Genomic DNA, 10,167 nt, shown 5'->3' with positions numbered 1-10,167 from the left:
TCTCTCTCTCTCTCTCTCTCTCTCTCTCTCTCTCTCTCTCTCTCTCTCTCTCTCTCTCTCTCTCTCCCTCTCCCTCTCCCTCTTTCTCCCTCTCCCTCTCCCTCTTTCTCCCTCTCCCTCTTTTGAGCTCTTTGATTTTAGTTTCTCTCCCATGTTGGTACTCCCTCTGGAGGAGAGATGGCCCACCAACTCCCTAAACACATATTCCTTCTCCTTACCCTTCTCCTTACCCTTCTTCCATTCCCCACAGATCTTCTCCTTCCCAATTCCTGGGCCTTGCCTCTGCCCACTTGACTTCCCCCACACATCTATGGGTCATATATATGACTCCTGCATTTACTCAGAATTCCCCAGCCAGCCCTCTCCTCACCCCTCATAAGCCAGGCTCTGCTCACTTTATCCCCCACTGAGGCTGTAGCTACTACTGCCACCAGGGCAGGTCTGGGCCTCCTTCCCTCTGACCCTGGGCCTCCCCATTTTCCTCTCTCAGAGCGCAGAAGGAGCCGGAAACAGGAAGAAGATCCCACAGAAGAGGCGGATATGATGAGCTCCCAGGCCCAGGGACAGCCCCGGCGGCCGTGTAACTGCAAAGCCAGCAGCTCAAGCTTGATCGGGGGCAGTGGGGCAGGCTGGGAGGGCACGGCCTTACTGCACCACGGCAGCTACATCAAGCTGGGCTGCCTCCAGTTCGTCTTCAGTGTCACAGAGTTTGCAACCAAACCTCCCAAAGGGGACACTGCCCTCCTTCCAGATGGGGGCCTGGCCGAGAAACTCTCCCTCAAACCTCCCCAGGGCCCTGTACTGCGCTCCAACTCGGTGCCATAGGCCCAAGCCTAGGCTCAGGCGCAGGCGCAGGCGCTGGCGGCCCTTCCTCCCGAGCACCTCCATCCTGAGACTCCTCTAATGCAAAAATGTACAAAACCAAGCCCGGGGTTTTTCTATCCTCCACCAGAAACTGTTCGACTACAACCTTTGCATGAAATGAAGAAGATCTTTTGACTTTTTTTTATCCTTTTTCTTCTTTCTCAAGTTCTAGGGGGCATTTGCACATATATTTGTACTCGACATTTCATGGGAACGGGGCAGACCGGAGCTCAAAGGAGCTTTGGGGAGGGGAGGCTGAGGACCCAGATACTTCCTCTGAAGAAGCAAAAATCAAGACGGACCCTGCCTGCCCCACCTCCCTCCCCACCCCAGACCCCACCCTGCCCGCCCGCTGTTGTAAAATAATCAGAAACTTGTTCTATTTTGTGGCAGTGACAATAGTTTTATATTAAAAGAAAAAAATACAGTTTTCATACAGCAAAATCTATACAATATCATTGTTTTATTTAATATAAAGATCGCTACCCACTCTCCTCCCATGGCTCCCCCTTCCCCCTGCTGCGGTTGCACTACAGGTAGCCTACTGTGTGTTGTGGACAAATGGAAGATTTAACTCTTTTCTGGCTGTCCATCCTGTTGTATTTCAAATAAGGAAAAGCGTATTGGATTCTGTGTAAATACACCCAGTGATGGCATTTTTTTCAATGTTTTTAAAGCTGTGTACAGTACATGTGGTAGGACGTTTTCTTCAAATTGTCTATTGTAGCAAAAACGTTTTGTCGTAAACCTGTTTTTGTCTCCTTTTTTGTTCTCTCGCCACTTCTCCCCTCAGCCCTTCTCCCCTCACGGCTAGTACCAATGTACATAGTAATTGTAATGTTTTAGACTTTACAAAAACTTTCCTGTATTCTGTATATAAAAAACCAAAAATACTTCAAATTATGTTTTCTGCCTGTCTGTCATGCCTGTCATCCTCTTGAGAGAAGGGTCTTCCCATTCACTTCCAACTCTTAGACTGTAATAGCCAAAGATGGGGAAAGTGAGCCCTTTGGACACTCTCTAGCCTTTAATGCCGTTCCTCCTAGAACAACGAAAACTCTTTGTGAAATTTGAATTTTGAATGGATGAGAGAAGGGAAGGGTCACTGACTCATGGGCCATTTGGGGTGAGGCTTATGCTAGGGTAAGGTTCCTTGGGTTGTGAGAGTGACAGGTGTCAGAGCTGACTACTGAGCTCTGGGTAATCACACTGGACCTTTCCCAGCCATGATCCTTTAGAGAAGGGGCAGAATTCAGGTCTGTGAACTTGGATGGGGAAAAAAATACATCTTTATTTTCACTAACCTTTTCATTTCCTTTATAATCCTATGAAGCTTATGCATTTAATAGCATCATTTTGAGAAGGGGCTAGTGGGCTTCACCAGTCTGCTCAACGGGGGCCTTGACACAGGGAAGACGAAGAAGCCTCAATTTAGAGAGGAAGGGTGTCAAACTGACCTGCAGAGTGGTTTAGCAGAGGTATGACACTGGTATGGAAAGACCTCTCCCCTTTTGATTTATTTGGTGGTTTGGGTTTTTAACTTACATGGTTGGTGTAAGGGGACCAAAGGTATTTTCTGAAACATTCATCTCACTCTCAGAAAAGGAAACTTAAAAACAAGGCTTGCTATCCATGCACCTCTAGTCTCGTGGACATTGAGAGATCTCATCTCTTTCCATGGAATCAGGGGTCATCTAGGCCAACCCTCACCTGAACAAGAACACTGTCTCCCAACAACCATCCCAACAAGTCATCGTCCACTCTCCCTCGGAAGACCTCCAATAACACCCCCTGAGGCAGGCCCTTCCACTTTGGGATAGCTGAGATGGCTTGGAGGTTTACCTCACACAAACCTGAACTCTGCAAATTCCACAGGCTACTTGTCATTTTGTCCTTGTAGCTTTGAAGAACCGATCCCATCCCACATCCACATATCAACCTTTCAAGCAATGCGCAAGAGTGGAAGAATATTGGTCTGAGAGGAACCCCAGGTTCTGGCCCCAGTGACCTCTCTGCTTTAGTTTTCTCCCTTCCCTTTTCACCCCTGTGATACAGGATTGGGCTAGAATGGCAAGAGGGTGTAAAGAGCTTTAGCCTTGGAAAGAGAAGGACCTGGGTTAGGCTCCTGCCTCTGAGGTGAGCTGTGAGATCCTGTGCAGGTCACTTAAAGTCTTTCCAGGTTTTCTCATCTGTAAAATGGGGGAAATGACACCTGACGCACAGGATTATTATACGGTTCAAAAGATCATGTATTGCAATCTTAGAAGTGCTATGTAAGCATTAGTGTTTATTAGATTTCTTAAGGTCCGCTGAGATGTCTAGAAAGCATTTTCTCTGGAGGTAGAAAGCATTCTCTGTCGTAAATCTTTCAGAATTGGCCCAGATCATTGCATTGCTGAGAGTGACCAAGTTTTCACAGATAATCATCTTACAGTATTGCTGTTACTGCGTACAATGTTACAGAAAGCATTTTCTAAACCAGAAGTTGCTGTTCGATTTGAGGATACCGATCCCAAGTGAAAGGGTGATCATCTCCCCGCAATCTTCTGAACTCTTACCAGTGATCCAAGGGATAGGCGATTCAAGTCTCTGGCAGAGATGGGCTTATCCTTACAAACCTTAACCTTAGCTAGTGGGTATGCATTGAGTCTCTGTGGCCCCGACATTTCTGAAATCTGCCACTCATCTCGGGAATCTTCTATAGTCCCTTTCCCCCAAGAAACTAATGTCAATATATCCCCTTTATTTTCCCATTAGCCGTTGAAGGAGAAATGCCAGTTCTCCGTTTTATAATTGCAAACATTGAATCCCAGAAAAATGAGGTAGCATGTTCCAAATCACACAGCAAGTCAGGAAGAGCTAAGATGAGGACCCATAGACACTGATTTGAAATATTGAGCCCTCACCATTCTTGGGGTCCAATGTAGGGTGTCATAAAGGGTTGAAAAGTATTTGGAGGAAGCAGTGATAATTTCCAATAATTCTTATAGCGCTGAGATATTCAGGGTATCCCAAATGTCCTGGTGCCGTTTTTCAGTTTTGCTAGGGGGGTGGGTTTTGAACACTATCTTCTGTTGAAGAATCAATACTATATAGCGGTTCCTATTAAAAAGAGCAGTAAGGGCTAAGCAAATGCAGGTTAAGTGACTTGCCCAGGGACACAGCTAGGAAGTGTCTGAGGTCACATTTGAACCTAGGACCTCCCCTTTCTAGACCTGGCTCTTAATCCGCTGAGCCACCTATCTGCTTCCTGTAGTGCAGTTTTAAGCTATTAAAATAAGAAAGGAGAATATATGGAGAGAGAATATACATATATACACATGTATATGTATGTATACTAACTATATAGAGAGAAGGGGACATATACACAAGAGTGGATTCCTTAAATAAGGAAGAAGGGAATATACACATACATTTACTAAATAGAAATATAGATATAGATATAAAGAGGGAATATCCAGGGAGTCTACTGCCGATTCCTAAACCGATAGTCTAGCCTAGTCCCAACCTGCAGAGGTGAGCAAGGCGCAGAGCCCGGCTGCTGCCTGGAGGTGGCGCTGCCGCCCCTGCCTGCCTATTTCCTCGCCTGATGGGAGCAACAATACCGGCAAACGCACTCCCGAGTGTTTCCTAAAACCAAACTAGCATAGGCCCATCCCCCACGACTGCGCTTCCTGAGCAGACCTGGTTGGCCCAGCTCCGGCCCTACAAGATCTACTGCCCTGGCCTCTGAAGAGCAGAGCTGGAAAGACATGGAATAAATTTGAGCCTCTGGGTTTGCCATAGTTGGGGGAGGAGCCAGAGAGCAGTACTTGAAATCTACCAGGCTGAAATCTACCCTGGCTTGTGGCTGCCTGTATCCAGGTAGAGGGGGCCATGGATGGGCTCTTGCTAGGAGCCGGGATGCTCCTGGGCTCCTACGTCCTCATCTACTATAACTTCATCAAAGCTGTGCCCTGTATGAGCCCCATCAACCTCAAGGGAAAGACGGCCGTGGTCACAGGTAAGGAAGGGCCCACACACCTGAGCACCTCGAAAGTTCTCTCCTCCGCCCCTGCCCCTACTTCCCTCCAGCTCAGGCACAGGGACTAACCGGAGGGAGGTATGTTGGGCATGTCTGGTGGGATCTGGCTCTTGGGCATCAAGACAGATAGGAGCTTCACCTAAAGTTTCACAGATGATAGTGACAGGTAAAGCATTTCAGGTGGCAACACGGGCATCGGGAAGATGACTGCTCTGGAGCTGGCACAGCGTGGAGCCCGAGTGGTGTTGGCATGCCGAAGCAAGGAAAAGGGGGAAGCTGCTGTTTATGACATCCGAAAGGTAATCATGACCATGCTTTCAGTCCATAGAAGTTCTAGTTTTGTTGTTCAGTCATCCGACTTCATGACCCGTGGGTTTTCTTGGCAGAGATACTGGAGTGGTTTGCCATTTCCTTCTCTAGCTTATTTGATAGATAAAGAAGCTGAGGCCAGAAGATGAAGTGGTTTGCCCAGGGATCACACAGCTAGGAAGGATCAGAGGCAGGATTTGAACTTAAGTCTTGCTGACTCCAGGCCCATCCCACAGACTTCATCCACTGTGCTACCTAGCTGAACATTAGGAGGTTTTTTAGACTTTTCCATAAGCACATTCTCTCATTTGGAGCTTCCAAACTACCCTGGGAGGTAGGGTAGGGTAGGGCAGGAATTGGCAGAAATTCTTAGACCCGCCTAAAGAAACTGAGGCTCAGGAGCATAGCAAATTACTTACCTATGCTACAATAGAAAGAGCACTGGTTCTGGAGTCAGAGGACCTGGGTTCAAATCCTATTTCTATCCATTAGGCAATTGATTTAACTTCCCTGGGACTGTTTCCTCATTGGCACAATAAAGGATTTGAACTGAATGACTTCTGAGGTCCCTTCTAGCTCTAAATCTGTCCAGGATGAGGACCCAGGTTCAGTATCCTCACTACTTCATATCCAAGAACTGTGTAGATCCATCCCTTCATTTTATTTTGCTTTTTTAACCCAATCCTTAATTTCTGTTTTAGTATCCGTTCTAAGACAGAAGAGTGATAAAGGCTAGGCAGTTAGAGTTAAGTGACTTGCCCAGGATCACACAACCAGGAAATATCTGAGGCAATATTTGAACCCAGGTCCCCCTCAGTCCAAACCTGTGCTACCTAACTGCCCTTCTTTTATTTTATTGATGAGGAAACTAAGATCCAAGAAAATTAAATCACTTGCCAAATTTACAAAGGTAGTGAGTGATAAAAGGAGGATTTGAACATAAGCTTTCTAACACCAAGAAACAGGATTTGGGGCCCAAAGGGAAGGAGGTAGAAGCTGCCCAGGTATTCTTACTCCCATCCCGGCACTGATGTCTCCAGGAGAGTGGGAACAATGAGGTTATCTTCATGATGTTGGATCTGTCCAGCCTGGCTTCCGTGCGTTCCTTTGCCACTGCCTTCCTGAGCTCAGAGCCAAGACTGGACCTCCTCATCCACAATGCAGGTGAGAACAGGAGAAGAAGGTCAGGATGAAGGGTGGGCCTGGGAGGTACCAGGGCTTACGGCTAGTCCCTGGCATCACTATGCCCAGAAAAGAGAGATGGCATCAATGCATAAACTACAGGTATATAAAGATAGTTTACAATTTCCATTTTACAGATAGGGATGCTGAGGATCAAGGGGGCTTGGTATGGGAGTCTATTGGTGGTAACATTGGGAAGAAGAGCTAGGGTTTTTCACCCTCTGCCCACTCAACATTGCTCCTTCCCTAGGAATCAGTTCCTGTGGCAAAACTAAAGAAACCTTTAATCTGATCCTGCGGGTCAACCATGTGGGTCCTTTCCTCTTGACCCATCTTCTGCTTCCCCGGCTGAAGGCCAATGCCCCAAGCCGTGTAGTGGTGATGGCATCAGCAGCCCACCGCCGTGGGCGCCTGGACTTCTCCCGCCTGGATCGTCCAGTCTGGGGCTGGCAGCAGGAGTTACGGGCCTATGCAGACAGCAAATTGGCCAATGTATTGTTCACTCGAGAGCTCGCCACCCAGCTTGAGGGCTCTGGAGTCACCTGCTATGCAGCTCACCCAGGTAAGGGACCCCCCCCCCCAGGGTGTCACAATTCTGCCTGTGATTCCTAAAGAGTCGTTGGACATTGAATCTCAACCCATTTTGAGTAGTTGACCTCCAAGATTCCTCCTAGCTCTAAATCAATAGCCTAGGAATGTCTGAGCTAAAAGGGACCTTAGAGACCACTTAAATGATTCTAGCTCAACCTCCTTATGCTTCAGAGGAACAAACTGGCCCCAAGAGAAGGGACTTGCCTGAAAGAATGCAGCTAGCCAAGAGCACAACCAGGAATTCGACTCAGGTCTCCTGACTCCTCTGCACTTTCCTACTATACTTCCTCCCAAACAACTGACTACCCAAAGAGGTATAAGGATACAAAGAAGAGTTATTAGTATTAGCCGGCCTTCAAGTCCAGAAGACCCATGTTAAAATTACTGTCTCCATATGTCCTATCTAAGGGACTCCCCATTCAATCCTGCAGCTGTATGTGATGTCCCTGAGAAGACAAAGCCCATGCCTGTATCAACCAGTTAGTCAAATAAGAAGGCACTATGTCCCAGGCACTGAGGTTAACAACTGAGGATACAAAGGCCAAAGGGATATAATCTCTACCCTCCAAGGGCTTACATTCTAATGAAGACAAGAGACACAAACTAAAGAAACAGTAAGGGCCTGATGAATTGATCCCCAACAAGGGACATCAAAGATCAAAGAAGGGAATACCACAGTGAGGGTGGAGTGGGAAGAGGGGCAAGCAAAACTTCATGGAGAAAGTAGGGTGCTAGCTGGTTCTTTTTATTTATTTACTTTTAACTCTTAACTTCTGTCTTAGAATCAAACCCAAGACAGAAAATCAGCAAGGGCCAGGGAAACTGGGTTACCCAGTTTCATACAGCCAAGAAGTGCCTAAGGTCAGATTTGAAATCAGGTTCTCCCACTTTTTTTTTTTTTTTTAAACCCTTACCTTCCGCCTTGGAGTCAATACAGTACACTGGCTCCAAGGCTGAAGAGTGGTAAGGGAAGGCAATGGGAGTCAAGTGACTTGCCCAGGGTCACACAGCTAGGAAGTGTCTGAGGCCAGATTTGAACCTAGGACTTCCCATTTCTAGGCCTGGCTCTCCATCCACTGAGCTACCCAGCTGCTCCCAGGTTCTCCCACTTTTAAGCTTGGTGTTCTATCCACTGTGCTACCTAGCTGCCCCTGTTGGCTGATTCTTGAAAAAAGAGTCTAGGAGGCAGAGAGAATAGCATTCCAGGAGAGGAAATGGCAAAAGTTTGGACTGCCCAAGTAATGCTCAGTGGTCAGGGTGGAGAAGACTGGTAAGAATAGCAGGTTCACCTGGGGGGGAAAGTGAGAAATAACATTGGAGCTAGAATGTGGAAGGTCCTGAATGCCAGGCTAACAGTCCTCTTCCCTGTCTTGGTTCGGATTCTCATCCCTTAATCTCTCAAAAGGTGCCTACAATGTCCCTCCATACCAGCTAGTAATGCCTGTCCCCTGGACCAAGGAGATAGCATGGTACAGTGGAGAAAATGCTGAATCTGAAGTTACCTAGATTAAAATCTTGGTTTTGCCATTTAATATCTGTATGACAACAGGCAATTCACTTAAATCTCTCTGGGTCTCAGTTTCTTCATCTATAAAATAAGGGCTCTGTACCTGATGACCTCTAAAATCCCCTCACTCTAAGTCTGTGTCTGTGAGCCTCAAGCCCCTCCCAGGACTTCTGCCAACCTTGCTTTCATTCTCCCATCCACAGGTCCAGTGAACTCTGAGCTGTTTCTCCGACATGTACCAGGCTGGCTGCATTTGTTGTTGTCCCCACTGGCCTGGTTGGTGCTGAGGACCCCAAGGGGTGGAGCACAGACACCCCTCCACTGTGCCCTACAGGAGGGCATTGAGCCACTCAGTGGCCGATACTTTGCCAACTGCCATGTGGAAGAGGTTCCCACCACAGCCCGTGATGACCGGGCTGCCCGTAGGCTGTGGGAGGCCAGTGAAAAACTGGCCGGACTGACTAAGGAAGGATCCCAAAACACCAGCCTGAAACCCAGGTCCCCATGTAATCCTTCAGCCCAAGTCGCCACAGGCCCAGCACTCTCTAGGTTCCGAAACCTTTCGCTTCCTTTGCTCTCTGAGGGGCAGAGAACATAGTAGCCATGTAGCTATGGGATGGGGGACTCCCATAGCTCCATTTATCTCAATGAAAGGGGGCTCCGAGGTCTGCAGCAGCAGCAGCAGCAGCCGTACAAGGCTCTTATAACCCAGAGGTAACACCGAGGAGACACCTTTCTAGGTGAGTCCTCACATTCATGCCACCTCTCTGAGTCTTGGTTTCCTCATCTTCAGAATGAGGCAAGTTGGGTGAGGTGACCTTTAGGTCCCTTCCAGATCTAGATTTATGACCCACCAGCACCTTTTCAGGTATTCCAGAGCATAGACTGTTCTTTTATATGAGTCCTCCCTATGAGAGCAGTACTGTAGAGGAGGATGCTGAAAAAGAGGGTGGCCATTAGATGTTTATTATACTTCAGGACCTTTTGGTGGTGAATAGAAAATTATTAACCCCTGGAGGTGGAGGTGAGGAGAGATGATTATTGTTCTGTAGAGGCTTTGGGATGGAGGTGACAGGAGATAATTATTGGACCTCAGGGGCCCTGGGATGTAGGTGATGAGAGGTGATCGCTGGCCTCTAGAGGCCCTAGAGTGGAGGTAATAAGAGGTGATCGCTGGCCCCTAGAGGCCCTGGGGTAGAGGTGATAATGGAGGTAACAGGAGATAATCATGGGCCTCTACAGGCCCTTAGGTGGAGGGGATGGTTGACTTTTATCCCTAAATTCCTAGAGATGTAAATCTTGTGTGATTTTTCACACTTTCTTCCTTGGGGAAGGAATTGAGGAGTGACATTTATCTCTGGGATCCTGGATCCAAAGTGGTAACTGCCTCCACTTGATGTCAGTTAGCCCCAGAGTGAACTAATGCAGGAGAGACAAGGCGGGGAAGGAAGGGTTTCTCTTTTGTGGAACCAATAAAGCTTAGATTTGCACGTTCTCTACACAGCTCCTTAATGCCGCCACACTCAACATGGCGGCAGAGCCACACTTCCGGTTGTGAACACTTCTGTGGGGACTGCGGGTTAGGATAGTCGGGGCTGGGCGGGGCTGGCGGGGCCCCAGTGCGCAGGCGCGTTTGGGTAGGCTCTTCCCCGCTCCGGGTTCCCCCGCCCCGCCCGGCAGAGGCGCGAGT

The 10,167-nt window shown here is 48.0% G+C and overlaps 2 protein-coding genes across 2 annotated transcripts in view; both read left to right on the top strand.

The window, feature by feature from the left end:
- PHF12 (PHD finger protein 12) overlaps window positions 1-1,764 on the top strand; it is a 46,162-nt gene extending 44,398 nt beyond the window's left edge. Inside the window, 1 exon segment of the mRNA XM_044672874.1 lies at window positions 491-1,764. Within this exon segment, the coding sequence (XP_044528809.1) occupies window positions 491-825 (335 nt within the window). The 3' untranslated portion in view covers window positions 826-1,764.
- A 2,976-nt stretch (window positions 1,765-4,740) lies between these two features.
- On the top strand, window positions 4,741-9,961 carry DHRS13 (dehydrogenase/reductase 13). Its single transcript, XM_044676283.1, has 5 exons — window positions 4,741-4,867; window positions 5,069-5,187; window positions 6,238-6,361; window positions 6,630-6,941; window positions 8,681-9,961. Exons 1-5 carry the CDS (start codon window positions 4,741-4,743, stop codon window positions 9,073-9,075), a joined length of 1,077 nt encoding a protein of 358 aa, XP_044532218.1. The 3' UTR covers window positions 9,076-9,961.
- Window positions 9,962-10,167: the final 206 nt, after the last annotated feature.

This window comes from Gracilinanus agilis, chromosome 4, assembly GCF_016433145.1.
Source record: "Gracilinanus agilis isolate LMUSP501 chromosome 4, AgileGrace, whole genome shotgun sequence".
In the NCBI taxonomy this organism is placed as follows: domain Eukaryota; kingdom Metazoa; phylum Chordata; class Mammalia; order Didelphimorphia; family Didelphidae; genus Gracilinanus; species Gracilinanus agilis.
The sequence above is the reverse complement of the archived record's forward strand: the minus strand, read 5'-3'. Positions and strand labels throughout refer to the sequence as shown.

Excerpts from the sequence above, each read along its gene's own strand:
- DHRS13 (XM_044676283.1), top strand. The coding sequence starts at position 4,741 with ATGGATGGGCTCTTGCTAGGAGCCGGGATGCTCCTGGGCTCCTACGTC. Across the intron at positions 6,362-6,629 it reads CCTCCTCATCCACAATGCAG|GAATCAGTTCCTGTGGCAAA; the intron begins GTGAGAACAGGA and ends CTCCTTCCCTAG. Across the intron at positions 6,942-8,680 it reads CTGCTATGCAGCTCACCCAG|GTCCAGTGAACTCTGAGCTG; the intron begins GTAAGGGACCCC and ends TCCCATCCACAG.